An 18,674-nucleotide genomic window follows, 5' to 3' on the forward strand; every position below is an offset into this window, starting at 1 on the left:
GCGGAGGTCGGCGGGCGGGTGGGCACCTGGTCCTTCTCTTGCGGCCCCAGCATTTGCGGTGACAGCGAGTCACCGCGCCCCGAAGCTGGCAAGTCCGAGCCAGGCCCTTTTCCGAATTTTGGCGAAAGCAGTCACGGTTCTGGAGTGCGTGACACACCCTTGCTGAGGAAAGAGCCAGCTTGTTGAGGTTCCCAGAACTACAGGCCTTTGCATTAAGCACACCCTTAAGTGTTGCAGCTGAGAGCTTTTCCATCAGGAGCCAGGCAGAGGGTCCATGCAGGCCTGGCCTGCATCCCAGGGAGCCCCCACCCAGCTCGGTGTTTGGTGGTGCCATCTGCCCAGAGAGGTAGGGCCGTGAAATGTCTTGATTTTTAAAGTATGTTGTGGGCCAAGCAAAGCATGTCTGTGGGCTTGGCCTAGACTGCGGGCTACAGGTCTGTGACCTCTGCTTATGCAAAACACCCTGGTAGCAAACCTGTGAGCTGGGTTTTCCAGGCTCCGCTCAAGTAGGTTATTTGTGGAAAAGGAGTAAGATTTCTCAGGTCAATTCCTTCTTTAGTAATACACGCATCTTCTCTCGGTTGTTCTGGTGCCTTGAGTAGGTTGAGCACTGTTATAAATCTTTTTCTCCTGCTGGGCGGTGTTTGTAATTTCCTATTAGAAAACAAACCATGGAACAGCACCTTATTAAAGGGGGCACTTTCACAATGAGTGCTATTTTCATTCTCTCTCTTCTCTGGGGTGGATACTGCTGGGGCTTAGCGGAAACCTGATCATACAGAAATGTTTATTATGCTGAGCTCAAATGTCAACCAGTTTGTCAAAAAGAATTGGGGGGCTAGGGACATGACTTAGTAGTAGAGTGCTTGCTTAGTACTCATAAGGCCCTGAATTAAATCCTCAGAAACACACACACACACACACAAGAAAGTATAAATGGGCTGTTTTCCTGGCCATAACAGAGTTGATTGCGCAGGCATGTCCTGGAGGTGTTGTCTTCCGGTGGGGCCAATGACCCCTTTTGGGAAACACCCCCAGCCTGGCACCTAAGCCAGAGTTGCACTGCCTTCTGCCACCTTGTGTGATTGAACCCAGGGCCTTCACACTGAACTTCATACCCATCCCTTTTTAAAATTTTGAGACAGGGTCTTTCTAAGTTGCCAAGGCTCGGCTGAAACCTGTGATACTTCCACCTCAGCTTCTCACGGTTCTGGAATTATAGGTGTTCATCACTACTCTGGCTTTTTTTTTTTCTCCCTTTAAAGCTAAGACTTGTGTTGTTGGGACCCCGTGTATTTTTAGATTGAATAGGAGTTTCATTGGTGAGAATATTTTGGCATCTGCCCACTGGGTGGAGGATACTTTTGTTCCTCAGGCACTCACTTCTCCCCACCTCCTGGCCACCCAGGCAGAGAGGCCTTTCACTCGTGTAGGTGGTGGTTTTGTACCCTCTACTCTTGAATCCTAAGCATTGGTAGCCAAGTGAGATTTCCCAATGCTCTGTGCTTGACCCATTTCAAGAGTCTGCCATTCAGGAGCAAATGCTATTTTGTCCTCTGGCTGGAGGCTGTCCTTCAGGACCCTTGAGATAAAAATTTTAAATCTGAGACAGCTGGTTTCCACAAATGGGAGCATGAGTCATTTTCTACACTTTCCTATGGATGTGGTGAAACCAGGACATTCCCTGTTAGAAAAATCGAGCTTGGTGCTGTAAGGGATGTGGCTCCTTTGAATTTTCATTTCTGGCCACTGATGTGAGGCTACATCCTGTGTCCTCAGGTCCAGCCCTCCTGGGAACCCTTCTGCATCACACAAGTTTAAGGAAGTGTGTGACCGTGAAACAAGGCACCATGAAGATCGAGCTACTACCTGCCCTGACTGACAACTACATGTACCTGCTTATCGATGAGGATACCCAGGAGGCTGCCATTGTGGACCCAGTGCAACCCCAGAAGGTGTGAGGCTCTGCCTGGACCCCTGCGCCTTGTCACCCAGCAGCACGTCTTCCTCCCCATAGGTTACATTTGTATTGTCCTTGCTGCTCTGTCAAACCTAAGTGAAGACCATATCTACTTAGTTTTTGGAAAACAAACTAGGTCCTTTTGGTACTATCCAGACACTCTGTTAAGGGGGCCTTCGTCTTTGACACCCTGTGCCAAGACTTTCATGAGTCCTTCAGACTCGGCTCTTCCTCCAGGCTTTTGCCTCAGGGCTGACCTCAGAGCTGGATGGGTTCAAGAGAGGTCCACATGGGACCAAGTCATCACACTGAACAAGAGGGAAAAAGGCCACCTTCCCTCTGCTGTCCCAGAGTGGGGCCAGGGAGCAGGGGCAAGTGAAGGGCCAGGAGTGTGACAGACCTTTGTGCTGCTTCCCTTGTGGCCACAGGTTGTAGAAACAGCGAGGAAGCTTGGCGTTAAGCTGACCACAGTGCTCACAACCCACCACCACTGGTAAGTGCTGGGTCCCTGGCTGGCCTCTGGTTCTGGAGGCTCTTGGGGGTGGGCAAGGGTCTGTCCCTCACCTGGGGCTAGGCAGAGGCCTGGCTGGTCGTGTGCATGAGGGAGGCCCCTGAGAAGGTTCTGAGCACCAGAGCCCCTCCCTTCTTCCCTGTAGGTTTGTGGGCCTCTGGGGCACTGACCCCCGGGGCCCTGAGTATGGGGTCTGCTAATGCAGCCACTTCTTGGGGAGATGCATTTGGCCTGCGAAGAACGGAAAGGACAGGGCAGTGTCAGTGTTGCTTCCCACCTGTCCCCTTGGAGCCTGGCTTCTTTGGGCTCTGAGAGGACCCCAAGCAGCTGCCTCTCATATCTCCTGGGCTTCTGAAATGGGACATTGGCTTCCATGTTGGGGAAAAAGAGCCTAAACATCAAGTTTTGTTTGTTTGTTTGTTTGTTTTAATAAGTAGGCATCTTTCCAGAGGTTTTTTCCCTGTTTAAAAAAATATATATTTGAAATCTAAAGGAGAGAAAAGAGCTCCTGTATTTGGTGTAGTTGCTTTGTGAAAGCCTTCCTCTTGACCTTTTGAAACTTATAATAAGCAGGCATCTTTCCAGAGGTTTTTTCCCTGTTTAAAAAAATATATATTTGAAATCTAAAGGAGAGAAAAGAGCTCCTGTATTTGGTGTAGTTGCTTTGTGAAAGCCTTCCTCTTGACCTTTTGAAACTTTTGAGGCTCTTCAAAGGTAGAAGTGTTTATGTAGCACAAGGTCCTGAGTTCAATCCCCAGTACTAAAAAAAAAAAAAAAAAAAAAAATCAGTGATGAGTGAGAGCAAGGTGATGTTGTCTCCTTGTGTGACAGGCCTCTTTCCTTGGGGCAGAGGGTAGGGCATCAAGCTCACTCTGCCGCCCTGGGCCCCTGACATGTAGAGGCAGGTGTCTTGTCTAGTTACTGGACCCCTGGAGTGTGGTCTCACAAGCACAGGAATCCATGTGGGAAGGCTGACTGCTGTACTGACAGGAAGTAGTTGTTCCCTGGTACTGGGAAAGCCTAAGCTGAATCCCTGAAATGGAGCCTGTAAGTGTGGGAGGCACCCAGCTTAACCAGGCTGGAAGTGGATCGCCATTCAGCGGGCTCCAGGTGATTCCCACTTGCCTGGGATGATCCAGGTGTGGGCAGTTTGCTTCCTCTGCTCCAGCAGCAGCGCAGTGTGGAGGTGTCTCGCTCAAAATTGAGCATCAGGGATTGTTGTTTTCCCTTGAGCTAAATAACGGGAAGCTTTTCCTGTATTAGAAGATGTGTTTCTACTTCTGAGGAACATGGTGGGCAAAATAAAAACTCCATTTGGTCAGGGTTTAAAGGGAAGTGAGCAGATCTCTTTCATCCAGCGGGCTACCCCGTTTCTCCCGTTTGACTTCCAGGGACCATGCTGGCGGGAATGAGAAGCTGGTCAAGCTGGAGCCGGGGCTAAAGGTGTATGGTGGTGATGACCGAATCGGGGCCTTGACTCACAAAGTCACCCATCTGTCTACACTGCAGGTAGGGAGTGAGCCGACAGAAGAAAGGATTCCGGGGTGGCCCTGCCTGGACCCTAGGCCCAGGACACAGTTTGGGGAGGGGACACAGGGAGAGCCTTTCACTTGAGGAGCTCCCCGTGCTTGCAGTCTTTTCCATCTAGTACATAGCAAGAAAATCAGTGTGCAAAGTATGATTGGATGTGGGGGTGCCATGATGCTTGCTCTGAGTAGACAGGAGATTTTTTTTTTTCTTGGTCAGTGCTGGGGATAGAACCCAGGGCCCTTGCATTGAGCTACATCCCTAGACCTTTCTGAAATTTTAAAATTTGAGACGGAGATGCTAAGTTGCTCAGGCTAGGCTCAAACTCCTGCCTCAGCCTCCCAGAGTGCTGGGATATAGGCTGCGCCACCTTGCCAGGCTGGACTAGGGAATTTTATTTTATTTTTTGGTACCGGGGGTTGAACTCAGGACCTTGCTCTTACAAGGCAGGTGGCAGAGTCACTTAGCTAAATCCCCCACCTGGACTAGGGAATTTTAAAAAGGATCGCAGGGTGATATTTCCTTCCTGGATGTGATGGTGGTGGGATTATACTGAGAGGTGTGTGTTGAAAATGCAACAGGAATACTTGGTGAGAGTGGTCAGGATGGGAACAGTACCTGTATGTTTATGTAGAAAGTGTATTCATTTGGGGAATCACGGTGAGAATGGCCAGGGCGTCTGTCTTGTGGTGTCTGCCTTGTGGCGTCTGCTCTGTCATAGGTTTGGATTCTGAAGTGAGGAATTGCAGAGGTGGGTCAGATAAAGAGCTGATTTTCCGGGCCAGGTGCCTGGCTTAGATTTGGCCATTTTGAAGAGTGAACAAAATAAGATGCTTTGGTTTTACCCTTGAGCAGACCATCTGGAGTTGTCCCTGCACCTGGGGCTGCACCCAAGGAGGGAGTCCCATAGCCGCCTTTTCCATGCCCAGAGCTCCTCCTTGTCTCGGATGTTTCTACAGGTGTCTGTAATCTAGAAGATTAGACGCTCAGGATGGGGCGGGTTTGTATGGGACCAACGATACCACCTGTGAGCCGGAGAAAGGCACCCACTTGTCAGGTCTCACGCCAACCCCTCCTTCATTTCAGGTGGGTTCTCTCAACATCAAATGCCTGTCAACACCGTGCCATACTTCAGGACACATCTGTTACTTTGTGAGCAAGCCTGGTGGTTCAGAGCCCCCTGCTGTGTTCACAGGTGAGCTTGCCAGGGTGTGGGGGCCAGGTGGTCCTTGTGAAGTCTTCATGGCTCGTGGCCTGGAATGCCCGCGCAGAGAAGCAACTTTTCCTACCAGGAAGACTTGCAGGGCTGCTCTCCTCCACCCTAAATGCTGTGTGGAGGACCATAGCCCTAAGCCTGGGTGTTGGCTTCAGGCGCATTCTAGCCTATCAGCAGGTAGTGCTGGGGAGTCGGGGCACCCCTTGAGCCCTCAGCATGTGGTGGCTGCTGTTGTATGCCTGGGGGGACAGCCTCCCACTCTTCCAGCAGCAGACAGATGGCCTGGCCTGAGCAGGAGGCCTTATCAAGGGAGACCCCAGGGTGCCAAGTGCTCCTCTCACACACCCCTGAGACCTGTGAGAGCCAGGACAGGTGCAGCAGAGGCGGTACCCCAGCCCCAGTCCCCATGTCCTACTTGCAGTGATGTGCAGAGCCAGCAACCCCATGGGGCAGTCAATGGTTGAGAGAGTTTGGGAGCTGCTGTGGTGGCTGTGACCCTCACTGAGCTTGGTGGGGCCCTGGGCCAGTTTCCCAGGTGGTGTGTATGTTGTAGCTACTCAGGACACAAAGAGGTATATCTAGCAATCTCAGGAATTTCCCCTTTCTGAGAGGAACCAAAATAATACTGATGCTGATGTACAGGTGGCCAAGCAGCAAGCGCCAGAACAAGGGCAGAGGGCCAGGCCTGCTGTTCAGCTTCATGAGGGACTGTGGTACCAACTCGAATTTTGCAGGAATTTAGGTCACATACGAGTTTAGAGAGACTGGCTGAGTGCATCTGGGGTTCTTCTGGGAAATGGGTTACAGTGGCTAGGATGGAGGTCCCAGTGGTGTGGGGCGCAGATGTGCCTGGGTAACCAGGGTGACGTGAGCCTGAATGAAATGCTTAGGGTATGGATGGGGGTCTGTAGCTTTTCTTTTTCTTTTTTGGGGTCATTTTTTGAGACAAGGTCTCACTGTGTAGTTCACGCTGGCCTTGAACCCAGGGTGGCCTCGAACTTGTGGCAATCCTCCTGCCTCAGTCTCCTGAGAGCTGGGATTACAGGCGTGTGCCTCTACTCCCAGCTAGAGTCTGTAGCTTTTCTGTAAAACTAAAATTATTTCACAACCTGTGCTTATTTTTAAATACAGTTGTATGGACTTTCCTTTTCTTCAGTGCAGTAGCATATGATGTTGGCTGGGGACCTTGGGCCTGTACCAGGTTCTGGGTCTGCTTTTTTCACCCTCAGAGCAGAGTTTCTACCTTATCACATGGTGGCCTGGAGGAGATCTTGGCCGGTGCTTACATTTTTGCTGTGGCCAGTGAGATTGGGTGGGGTCTCCCCGAACTGCAGTTGTTGCTCTGGCAAAATGGTGACACCTGGGTGGCCCTACCACGTGACTCAAGGTTAGGTAAGCAGGTGTGGAGTTGGCCCAGCCACCCGACTTGCGTGGCTGGGTGCCCCTCAAATGCCCTTGTCTGCCCTGTCAGTCAGCCCAGGTTTGTCACAGGTTCAGGGAACCATAGCAGAAGGCCATGGGCCTTGGGAGGGGCCTACACAGTCCAGGGCTCTGAATTTGGAGGTGCCATGGAGGGTGACTGCCGTGGGGTACCAACCTGCTTGTTTTGCGCCTGTTACTGTCGTGTGTGGTGCAGCAGCTGGCAGCCTGACTTCCAGAATGATCCTGTGCAGATTGACAGTGTCCTCCAGGATAAGTGCAGGCCCTGAGTGAGGTCTGACGGTGGGAAATGGACTGTCCAGCAGGACCCACCCGGCACAATCCAGGGCGTTCAGCTGAGCTGAGGGTGGGCAGAGGTGGAGAAGGTGACAGACCAGAGAAGGGCGTGGTGGGAGGGACTGGTGCTCCTGTAGCTGCAGAGGAGGATAAGGCAGGCATTCAGGATGAGATGGGCAGGCAGGGCGGGGCCTGAGGATCAAGTTTAAGGTCTCAGGGATCCCGCCTCAGGGCAGTGAGGCCAAGCAAGGACCCAGGAGTGGTGTAGCTGGCCAGGGAAGGGAAGGCTGCAGTGGATGCTAACTGTGGTGCCCAATGAGGCAGGCCAGAGTGAAGAGTCCTGGCGTATGTAGGGATGGCCCCAGAAGGCTGAGCTGGGGGCCAGGGCAGTGTGAGGCCTGCAGGGGAGTGGTCACCTCAGGTGCTCCCAGCAGCAAAGGGCAGGCCCAGCCAGAACCTGGGTGCTAAGGGAAGGGAAGAGGGAGAAGGCGGGCAGAGGCTGGCAGGTGGGTGGGGAATATTTGTGAGGTGGGACAGGGGGCTATGAACATGGGGTTAGGGTGACCTTCGTTTCAGGCCTGACCAGCTGGTTGTTTATCCACGGCACCGTATGAGACCTGAGGCAGAAGGTTTGGGCACGCTTGTGTGTGTCTGGGTGGACACAGGCAGTGGTCAGTGAACTCATTCCTCCAGCCGCAAGGCCAGAAGCTGTAGCCAGGTTCCCTGGCCTCTCTCGAGCCTCAGCCAGCTGCACAGGTGGCTCCACCGCATGGCTGCTGGTGTTTTCCAGGTGACACCCTGTTTGTGGCTGGCTGTGGGAAGTTCTTCGAAGGGACTGCGGATGAGATGTACAAGGCACTGCTCCTGGTCTTGGGTCGGCTCCCTCCAGAGACGGTGGGTTGCACCCCTGGTCTGTGGGGTCCCACTCTGTGTGGAGCATCGCACGTCCTGGGGCCACTCTTGGGAGGCCAGGAGAATTGCACGGCTGCACAGGCCCCACCTGGAGCTGGGAGAGCAAGCAGGCCGAGGTGGCCCCTTACGTGCTTCTCATCGATATTTAACATACGCTCAAGCATGTCCCGCCCTAAGGGATGGCCCCATGGGTGTCCACTAGCTGTACTCACCCCATGAGGTACCCAGGTCAGGGCAGGGACATGAGCCAGCCCAGAGCCCTCAGGGCCTCCCTAGGATTGCCATCCCCGTGGAACTCATGTCCCGACTCTTTTCCCAGAGAGTCTACTGTGGCCACGAGTACACCATCAACAACCTCAAGTTTGCACGTCACGTGGAACCCAGCAACACTGCCATTCAGGAGAAACTTGCCTGGGCTAAGGTGAGTGAGAGCCACAGCCAGGGCGTGTCGTGGCACCGTGACCTCCCGAGGGCCCTGCTCTCCAGGGTCTGGGTGCTGGCGCTCACAGTTCTGTCTGTAGAGTGGGTAGAAGTGTGTCATGCCAGCCTGATGCCTCTTAGCTTCTCTGACTCGCTGGGTGCCCTGGGGACTCTGCTCCTGCATTTCTAACAAGCACCAAGGCTAAGCTGCAGGTTCTGGCTGGTTTCCCACACTCTGAGCAGTGGAGTTAGAGGAAACTGTATGGCGAAGCCATCTCTATTATATAATCATATAGTTTTACTTTAAAAATCTTTCAGTATGGTGGTTTACACTGACCAGTTTCCAAATGGAAAACAAGCCTTTCTAGTTACCTCTTGGTCATGGTATATTACTCTTTTATCTTGTTACTGGTTTTCTATTTTAGGGTCTTTATTCATAAGAGATATTGTTCTGTAGTTTTATTTTCTTAAATATCTGTGTTCACTTTTAGTATCAGCATAGTGCTGACCTCAAGAGTTGGAAAGTTTCCTCCTATTTTTGGAAAGATTTTTTTTTTTTGAGACAGGGTCGTGTTATATGATTCAGGCTGGCCTTGAACTCACTATACAGCCCAGGCTGGCCTTGAATTTGAGGCATTCCTCTTTGGAAGAGTCAGCTGTCTTGTCTCAGAGGTGGAGGGAGATGTAGGAAGAGAGATAAAATTGCAGGATGCTAGAGAATGTCACAAAACAGTCCAGGATTGTTTTTCCCAGAAGGAGTAGAGAAAAGACATAGTGATCAGTCTTTACTGTGACTGCTCCTGATCCCATCCTTGGTGAACCTCTAGTGGCCGCAAGAACATTGTTTGGTGCCACACTCCAGAGGAGGAAGTGTGGGAAGTGAGGGCCCCTGAGGGTGCCAGCAGCCTCTGTCACAGGCTGTCCCCGTGCCCTACTGTTAGCGTGGCTGTAGAAGCACCGCGGCTGCATGGAGACTCGTAGTTGCTCCCTGCCCTGACCAGGCCACCTCTCTGACTGCTCCTCTCCCCCGGTCAGTGCTGCTCAGTGGTGGGGCATCTGTAGAGGAGGTGACAGCCAGTTGCCCCTAGGATTCCACAAGCCTTCCTGGGGCACTTCCTGACTCCCGGTGCCCTGAGAGCTGGCAGGACAGGAGCCTGGTCAACCCTGTGCTGAGGGTGAGCCCACCTCCCTCCAGATGGGCCATCACCCCCATGCTTTCTTCCTTCCTGTTCGTGACTACTTCTAGCCTGTGAAACTTAAGCATCATAGTCATAAAGAGAAAGCTCCTCCTCCCCTCCCCACGCCTGTAGCACTGGAAGAAGGGAGGCACAGTGGTCCCAGAAGCTCACCCCCTCTGTGTGGCTTCCTGCCCACCCTGTCCTCCATAAGCAGGAGAGACCTGACTTCACGGGGGAGAGTATGAGTTGGGGACCCACCATGCTGGCCCTCTGCCTGCTGTACCTTCTCATTTGGACTTTTGAAGATCACTAAGAGGTATTCGAAATGACATGACGGAGGTGTGTCTTGCAGGAGAAGTATGCCAGTGGGGAGCCCACGGTGCCATCCACACTTGCAGAGGAGTTCACTTACAACCCCTTCATGCGCGTGAGGTGAGGGGCCCCTGCAGCCGCTGGCGTGCTTTCACCCCAAGCAAAGAGCTAAATCGTGTCAAGCTCCCAGGTGGGTGGGCCTGACCTTTGTCCCTAAATGAGAGGAACACTTTTGGTGCCTTGGCAAAGATCTGGAGTCCCTCTGTCCCTGGGGCTCTAGGACCTACAAGCAGGGAGCAACTGGCAGGACCCTGAGGCTCTGGGCCCTGGGCAGTGAAAGACTACATGGTCATGGCTTCCACCTTCTGCCCCGCTGGGAGGACCTGGCGCAGGCTTTCAAGTCTCACACAGCGGAGACAGCTCCCGGCCCCTCCGAGGCCTGTGTGCTGTGTGTAACCTGTAGCCTGCCTGCCTTCTCACCTCCTCAGGGAGAAGTCGGTGCAGCAGCATGCAGGTGAGGTGGACCCTGTGACCACCATGCGCGCCATCCGCAGGGAAAAGGACCAATTCAAGGTGCCGCGGGACTGAGGGGGCCGCCCCCAAATCTACCACCTCCAGGCACTTTTAGGGAGTGGGATCCCCATACCAAAAAAAAAAGACTGTCCTGCTGGTCATGCAAGAAATCCAGTCTTGGTTTAATTTTAAATTAATTTCAGAGCTCTTACCTGTGTATCAAATGTTCTAATGCATATTTATAAGAGAAAAAGTTTAAATGTATTTATTCCCATAACCTCTGTTTGCTGACTCTGTGTTGTCTCTTGTCTTAACCCACTTTACCCACTGCCTCTCTGCCAAGTGATAGCCGAACTGCTCAGAACAGCACTCAAGGAGGGTCTGGGCAGTCCCCTTCCCTGGTCCCTCCTTTGTCCTGGCTCTGCAGGGAGACAGAGGCAGCTGGCATCGCCCTGGGCCCAACTTCCTGTGCCTTCCTCTGGAGGAACTGGTACCCTTGTGGCCCTGTGTTCTCATTTCTGTGATTGTGTCAACATGAAGTGAACTGACTCGAGCCCTTTGAGAGCAGAACCCATCCCAGCCTGCTCCTGGGTTGGGAAGTCTCCAGCTCTGTTGCTATGCATGAAGCCAGCCCTCTGCCCTGGGTGAACTCCTAGCTTGGCCACTGTAGCCACGTGTCTGTGTCAACGTGGGCCACCTGTCCTGAGTTCTGAGCAAGCATCAGGCAGCGGCTGAAAGACACCCTGCCCAAGTTGCCCAGAGTCTCTGCCGTGGAGTGACATCGTGCCGAGGTCAGTGCTCCTCACGTGCCATCCCCAGCCCTGCAGAGGCTTTGCTTTCTGCAGGCCGGTCCTGAGCAGTCTGCATCACAGTGGTACACTGCCTTGGCCTGCAGAGGGGCCAGCCGTACACCCAGGACTCCTGCCTGGTGGCGAGCAGGTGTCCTGGGTGTAGCTTTGGCCGAGTGCCACCGTACTGTCAGATCCAGGCAGGATGGTCCTGTGGTTCCTGCCCATGGTCTGAGTCTTGTCGCTGCGGCAGGCTGGGACCTGGGACTCCAGGTGAGCATCCGTGTGACTTAGCTGAGGAAAACTCTTCCTGGCTGTCCTCGGAAGCCACTCTCCCAGGTATCGCTCTGCCTGTGACCTCCGTCTGAGCCTGGGGCTTGACAGAGATGTGGGCAACCCCTGGGCTCTGGTCACAGCAGCAAATCACGCTGCGGGAGAAAGGGCGGGGTCGATTGAGAGGCAGCAGCGGCGGCCCAGATGCTAGTGGTACTCTGTGGAAGGGGATGCGACGAGGTGCGAAGGCGCGGCCCGGGACCTCCCTGGGTCGGAGGAGGAGCGTCTGTGTCTGACAGTGAGGTCAGGCCCCGCAGCCCGTCCCTGTGTGCGTACATTGCACGCCCGCCTCTCCCCTTGTCAGGGTCACAGGGGCTTGTCCTGACCTGGCTCCGCTGGGGGCCACACTGCTGTGGGGTTAGAACCCTGGACACTTCAGAGTGGCGCGAGAACCACACAATCTCGTCACTCAGTGATGATGGCAGGGGAGCCCGCATCCCCACCTGTACCCAGCGATGTCATACAGTGGAGTTTGCACGTCCCTAGCCCAGCATTCCGCCTTAAAGGTCGTACCAGCACCCAGGCTTGTACTTGGTACAGACCCTCAGCAGCCGTGTGATGCTGTGTCCAGGCCGAGTTCCAGCTCTCCTGCGTGCCGCAGTGGGCACAGGCACCCTCTAGATGGCGTCCCCAGAATGGCTGCCTTTGAGGTGTTTAGCAGCTGCCACAGCACTTCGCAGGTGGCTACAATCCTGCTGTCCTTCCCTCCCGCACAGGAGCAGTGCCTTTCATTGTGGCTCGGCCCAGCACAAGGGAGCCAGTCCAGCAACTGTCTGTGAATTGCCACCACCCCATTCCCAAATAATGGGTGGTTCTGCGGGTCCTTCTGGGACTTGGCTTTGCTTTCAATGTGGCTGGTCCTGACAGTGTGGCAGGGTTAGGGGCTGCTGTTTACCTGCCAGTCGTGGGTACCAGTGTGGTTTCCCATCTGTTGCTGCTGTGAACTGTGGCTTCCTTCCCCGTGGGGGAAGGGTTTCTATGGGATTCATGATGAGAGCCCATTGCTGGGTCTCAGGGAGGTGTTTTCAACTTTTGAAAACACTTCAGCTCATCTACCGAAATCCCGAGTCAGTTCCGCCCTTGTTTATGGGGCAAGGTGCTCTACATCCCCACCAGCAATGGCGCCAAGCTTGTTTCTGGTGGTGGTGTGTATGTGAAATGGTATTTCACACAGGCAGCTGCTGTGTGGGGGCTGCGCTTGTGCATGTGTTGGTGTCCTTGCTGATCTGAGAGTTCCTTCTCTGCTCTAGCCCGCTGCCTGTTTTGTGTGTTCTTTGGTTATGCTGTGTATCGTTAATGGTTTGCGGCTGGCTTTGCAGTCTGGTTGAGAAGCTCTTCATTTCATCTAGTCCAGTGGACCTGTCCTGTTTGTAATGACTGCTTTTGTGTTCGGCTTAACAGCTCTCTTCCTCCCCGTGGGGTGTCCTGTGACCGAAGTCCAAATTCCTTTGTTTTTTGCTTTTCACATTCAGGTTTCTAATTCATGTGAAAGTACTTTTTATGCCTAGCTTGGTTTTAGTTTTAGTTTTGTTTTGGCGGCCATGGGGATAGAACCCTGCATTAGTTAATTTCTCTCATTGCTGAGTCAAAAATACCCAACACCTGAAGCTAAACAGGGGAAAGGTTTATTTGGCTCACAGTTCATAGAGGTTTCAGTCCATCTCTGGCTGGCTCCAAGGCAGAGGGGCAACAGAAGATAGCAAAAGCAACAAGGGAGCTTAACAGCACCTTTCTGCCCCTTTTATTCAGACTACCTAGGGCAGGTAGCACGCACGCCCTTCATCCTAGCGTCCTTGGGCCCAGCCCCACCACGAATCAGTCACGCACTGTAGATTCAGCCATCTCTGAAAAAGGCTTTGGAGGACGTCTCAACACAAGCCATAACATTCTGTCCTCAAAGACTCACGTACACCCCTTTGTGCAAAAGGCATTCAGTCCATTGCCAAGAGTTGCCAAAGTCCTAACAGTTTCAGCATGGCTGAAAAGTCCAAGTCCAAAGTCTCCTCTGAGATTTACAGCTCAAGCCCCTGTACAAAAAGAAAAGGAAGTTAAACACCCAACATTCAATGGCACAAGAAGACATTACCGTTCAAAAGTTACAAATGAGGGGATACAGAGGCATGGGACCAAAGCAAGACCAAAATCCAGCAGAGCAAACATTAAATCCCACAGTTACACTTCCAGCATCCCTGGTGACCTATGGCAAGTTGTGAACTCCAAGGGCTTGGGTGGCTCCGCCTCTACGGTACTGCTGATAATTGTGGCTCCCATGGCTTCCTCCTCGGGCTGGTTCTGATCCCTTCTTGCAGCTTTCCTCCAATGATCCATGCTCCGGGCTTCTCCAAACTCTGGCTTCACACTCAGCTTCCCGCACAGCCCTCTCAGGGGCACTGCCTGGCCTCCCAGCCTGCTTCTGAAATCTGGGCGGAAGCTTTCCTGACCTCACAACTCTTGCGTTCTGCATGCCCCTAAAACCAATGCCATGTGGAGGATGCCAGGGTCTGCTGCCAACTGGAACAGTGGCTAGTCTTCTGTCTCTTTTGGCTATAGGGGTTGAGTGGCTGGATCGCTAAGCACTCTGAATCCAATTCTGAGGAACGAATTCTCTAGGCCATCAGCATTCTGGAATGAGGTGCTCTGGGACTGTCTTCTCAAAGCAAAGTCTTTCACTTTTCCAGTTTTGAGGCTACAAAGGGTAGAGTCCTGCTGGTTCTTTTGTTTGTTTGGTTTTGTTTTCCTCGTACCAGGGACTGAACTCTGGTCCTTGTGTTTAGAGGCTGGCAGTGGAACCACTGAACTTAATCCCTGGCCCTCCTGCTGGTTCTTGTGATGCCCTCAGGCCATTTTTTCTATTCTGTTCCTTCTCAGCAATCAAGATCTCCTCTGTTCTGATCTTTGCAGGCCCCGACTTTACCAGAGTTTCCTTTCTAGCTAAACTTACAACATTTTAAATCATTCTGGGCTCTTTGCTCTTGATTCTCAACATCAATCTGGCTAAAAGCCCCCAACAGTACCTAAGCCACAGCCTCAACATTAGACTGCCTTGAAATTTCTTTTGTCAGATTAATCAGTCTGCCACCCTTAATCTCAGTCTCAGGCAAAGTCTCTGGACACAAGCAAAAAGCAGACAAACTTTCTGCCGAGTCATCACACACGTCATCTGGAGTCCAACAGCCAGTGCAGTCCTTCCTAGAAGAATCCTGAGCCTGGTCTTCACAGGCTTCTCGGTCTTGAAACTCTGATCAGAGTCTCCCATGCAGTTCAGCCTACTCTGCTTCTTCAGCCAGACTTTCCTTGAGCCATTCCCAAAGGCCTCTGAACCTCAGGGTCAGGTAACATCACAGAAACGACCCGGCTTCTCTGGTACCAGAATTAACCCCGAGCCTTGCACACGTGAGACAAATGTTAAACTGAGTTGGGCTTCCGGATGGGGCTTCCTAAATTGCTTCTAACTATGATCCTCCTGCCTCATCCTCCTAAGTGGCTGAGATTATAGGCCACCACATCCAGTTTTGGTACCTAGTTTTTATTCCCACAGAGGATAGAAACCCAGGTATCCCCACCTTTGGCTACACTGCTGGCTTCTGCAAGTATAGACCATCTTATGTATCTGTGGGCTGGCAGAGGCTCACGTATTGCGTGGCGGCCCCATATTCTCTTAGTTGCTATAGCTCTAGGATAATTCTTTATCCCAAGGAGGGATGTCAGCCCACCTCATCGGCAGAAGTCTGGGGCATCCCAGCCCTTTGCTCTTACGAAGAGATGCTAGGCTGTTTTCTTTAGATGAGGACCAGGACAGTGCTAGCTCAGGCTGGAAGGGAGCTTTCGCATTGTACAGTTCAAATTACAAAACACGCGGATTGTTTGCTTAGCCCGTTGCTGCTGTGGTACCACAGTATGGTCCTGAAACCCAGGGAAAGGGCTTGGTCCCCACTGCTCTGCCCTCGCCTCAGATGCCAGCCTAGACGCCCTTACTTTTAGAATGACTCAGAGCTCGGAAAAGTGCTGTGCTTGGGATCACGGCTTTTTACAGACACACTGGGAGGGCCCCGGGGGAGACACCCCCAGAGCTGGGCAGGGCTCCTGTCCTGAACCTCTGTGCCCTGTCACTGGTGTTCATACTGGGATGCTTGGTGTGGCATCTGCCAGGTCACCACAGAAGCACTGCTGATGGAGTCACTGGCCACATGGGTAGACTTGGGCGCTGACAGCCTCCCCTCCCCGGAGGTCTGGTGGCCGTGGCCCTAAGTCCCGTGCTTGGTCTGTTTGGTGACCACCCCCGTCCCGGGTTTCTTGTTAGCATCAGCTGGGGTGTGAGCCAGAGTCCTGAGGGTGACAGATGGAAATTCTGAGGGCTTTGAGGTTTTATCATTTTCTCCCGATGGCCTCCCATGTAGTTGGGATTACAGGTCTTGTCTCCCGGCGTTTGCTGCTGTTCTGCATGGGGTACTCAGCAGAGGCACCCTGACTCTGTACAGGGAGCCCGCAGGGTGGGCTTGAGGGTGGGCAGCGCAGACTGAAGGCTGACTCCCATGGGTACCAGTGTGCTCTGAATAACTTAGTGCTTACGGCGCCTGTGTTCTGGAGGAGTGAGCACCAGTGGAGCACACCAGCCTGCCGCTCTCAGATACGGTGGCGGGGACACCTCTCCCAGAAGAAACGGAGTACGGATTGAGATGGTGGAAGAGAAATGCCAAGGCCTGCAAAGTGCCGGCAAGTCTGAAGGTAGGGACAAGTGGGGCCGTGCAGATCTCTGGACCCTGGTGCCTACCCTAAGGAGCACCAGTGTGCCCTGGCTGGACAGGAAGCCAATTCTAGACCTGTTCCAGGATTTCTGATGCCTGTGGGAGGAAGCAGGTCTGTCCTCTCAAGTCAAGCTCTGACCTTGGTGGTGGGGAACAGTGGGGTCCCCCAGGGAATGCCACGCAGGGGACAGGGCTGGCTGGGAGGGGGCTTGGGAGCTCTGTGGGATTGGTGGGATGGTAAAGTGAGTGTCTTGTGAACTGGGCGGGAGCAGTAGTTCAGGACGAAGTCCCACACCCAGAGAATTGCGGTGAGGCTGAGTCCAGAGATCAAAGGTCAGAGAGATGATTAGGGGCCTAGCAGGCAGGGAGAAAACGAGCAGCCTGCTACAGGTTTCACAAGCAGGGCCGAGGCTCAGCACCTGTTAATGATCCCCTTCTGATCTGATAAATTATCTGAACAGATTTTCTGATACTGTTATATTTCTTTGGGCTAAATCCAATTTCACCATAATTTGTTGCTAGATTCAATTTACGGATTCCTCTTTGGTACAGTTCCCATCTGGCTTTGATGTGTGCAGTGTTTCTGCTTTCCTTAGGGGTTTATCGAAGGTAAGTCTGGTCTTCTGCTGGGAAAGCCTCTGAGCCTGTTTCTGCTTGTTTGTTGGGTTCCGGGGCTGGAAACTGGGCCTCCTGTGTGCTAGGTCAGTGTCCACCACTGAGATACCTTGGCCCCTGTGGATAATTGTTTTTTTCAGTGGTTATTGGGCTATGATTTATAGTTTTTTGTTCATTGTTTTACATTTCCCAATCAGGTAGATCTGTACTCCCTAGCCTGGGCAGCCTGTCTCTGTCTCTCTCCTTTTTTGGCACTGCTAGGATAGAACCCAGGGCCCTCTCATGTTCAATACAGAAGCTACTCCTCAGCCCCATCCTGTCCTTTGCTTTCTTAATTCTGGGTGCTCCTGGGCCTCTCACCTCTTTTGCTAAGGCAAATGTGAAGCCAATTTCCCTTTATGTGCCCAGGGTCTACACTACAGAGGTTGGCTGTATCATTTTATTACTTTACCTGCCACCAAAGTCCAGCACTGTTAATGATTTTAAAAACTCAAATCAGGGGCTGAGGATTTAGCTCAGTGGTTCCTCCACCTGCCTCGCAAGCACATACGTAGGACCTGAGTTTGATCTCTGGCACAAAAAAAAAAAAACAAACAAAAAACCAAAACAAAAAACCAAACCAAACCTCAAATCAGGGCTAGAAGGCACATCCTCAGCATGAGGAAGGGATCTGTGTTTCTCCTTTCTGCTACCAAAAGCCACAACTTCTGTGACTGAGAACACCAAAGTGTCCTTTTAGCTCTGGATATCAGAATTTGTACAGAAGCTCTCTTGGGCCAAGGTCAAAGTGTCAGCAGGGCTGGTTCCTTGGGGAGGCTTCAGGAGACAATGTGTCCTTGTCCTCCTTAGCTTCTGCTCTCCACTCCAGGCTCCCTCCATCCGTACGGCCGGCAGCAGTGGTGAGTCCTACCCTGGGCCATACCACCAACTTCTGTCGGCTTCCACTTGAGGACCTGGTGGTGACACTGGGTTCACCTGGAGTCTTCAGATCAGCTGATCAGCAACATCAGTTCCCTAACACAGCTTCTAGGAATTAGGACATGGGCATCTTTGTGGGAGAACATCACCCTGCCCAGTACAGAATTTATGCAAAGCATATAGTAGCACCGACTGGTGAGTGACTGAATGCTTCCCTCTAAAATCCCACAAGGCACAGATGTCCACAACATGCAGTAAGGCACATGGTAAGACAGGATTATAAACCTACAGAAAGGAAAAAAGTAAAAATGTCCTTGTTCACACACGAGACAACCGTATACACAGCAGATCATAAGGAATACAGATTCACGTGCACCTGGAATGGGAAAGCCCTGCAGAGTCCTGAGATACAAGATTATAAATTCATTGTATTTCTGTATACTAACAGTCCATCAGTGAAGTTAAGAAATTCACAATAGCACCAAAACTAATAAAATATCTTAAGAATGCTAACAAAGGAAATAAGACTTTTCTTTCCTTCCTTCCTCTTTCCCTCCCTCCTTTTCTAGGAATTGAGCTCAAGGGCCCTTGTACTCAACTATACTCCCACCTCTTTTTTTTTTTTTTTGAGACAGGATCTAAATTGGACTAACTGGGCTTGAATTTGCAGTCTTCCTGCCTCAGCCACCCAAAATGCTTGGATTAAGGTGTGCACTACCAAACGCAGCTAGAACTATAGGATTTATATACTGACAAGATTGATATACAGGACAGGGCTGGAGGGTGTAGCTCAGTGGTGGAACACTCACCTAGCAGTGCAAAGCCCTGGGTTCCGTCCCCAGGTCCCAAAAACGAATACATGGAAAGGTGTTCTGTGTTCAGTGATCAGAAGAGTACTGTTGAGATTCCATTACTACCCTAGAGGCTTAGCAGGTCCAGTGCAATTGCTTCAAAATTCCAAAGGCTTTTTATTTTATTTATTTATTTATTTATTTATTTATTTTTTATTT

General features: G+C 52.1%; 1 protein-coding gene and 1 long non-coding RNA gene across 3 annotated transcripts in view; both read left to right on the plus strand.

Annotated features, from left to right (window-relative positions):
• Hagh (hydroxyacylglutathione hydrolase) overlaps positions 1–10,542 on the plus strand; it is an 11,020-nt gene extending 478 nt beyond the window's left edge. Inside the window, exons 1-9 of one of the 2 annotated variants that reach the window (XM_010620467.3) lie at positions 244–346; positions 1,780–1,955; positions 2,389–2,453; positions 3,863–3,980; positions 5,085–5,193; positions 7,721–7,824; positions 8,162–8,263; positions 9,793–9,872; positions 10,241–10,542. In XM_010620467.3, coding sequence (XP_010618769.1) covers positions 1,851–1,955; positions 2,389–2,453; positions 3,863–3,980; positions 5,085–5,193; positions 7,721–7,824; positions 8,162–8,263; positions 9,793–9,872; positions 10,241–10,340 — 783 coding nt within the window. In that variant the 5' untranslated portion in view covers positions 244–346; positions 1,780–1,850 and the 3' untranslated portion in view covers positions 10,341–10,542. Of the gene's footprint in view, positions 1–243; positions 347–1,779; positions 1,956–2,388; positions 2,454–3,862; positions 3,981–5,084; positions 5,194–7,720; positions 7,825–8,161; positions 8,264–9,792; positions 9,873–10,240 lie in introns of those variants that run through there. The other variant, XM_010620468.3, reaches the window with a different exon arrangement.
• Positions 10,543–16,657: 6,115 nt separating this feature from the next.
• On the plus strand, positions 16,658–18,129 carry LOC104859741. The gene is made up of 2 exons (XR_779477.2): positions 16,658–16,740; positions 17,615–18,129. It is a non-coding gene; the product is annotated as an uncharacterized LOC104859741 (long non-coding RNA).
• Positions 18,130–18,674: the final 545 nt, after the last annotated feature.

Source organism: Fukomys damarensis, unplaced genomic scaffold (genome assembly GCF_012274545.1).
Source record: "Fukomys damarensis isolate Sample0158 unplaced genomic scaffold, DMR_v1.0_HiC HiC_scaffold_34, whole genome shotgun sequence".
Classification (NCBI taxonomy): domain Eukaryota; kingdom Metazoa; phylum Chordata; class Mammalia; order Rodentia; family Bathyergidae; genus Fukomys; species Fukomys damarensis.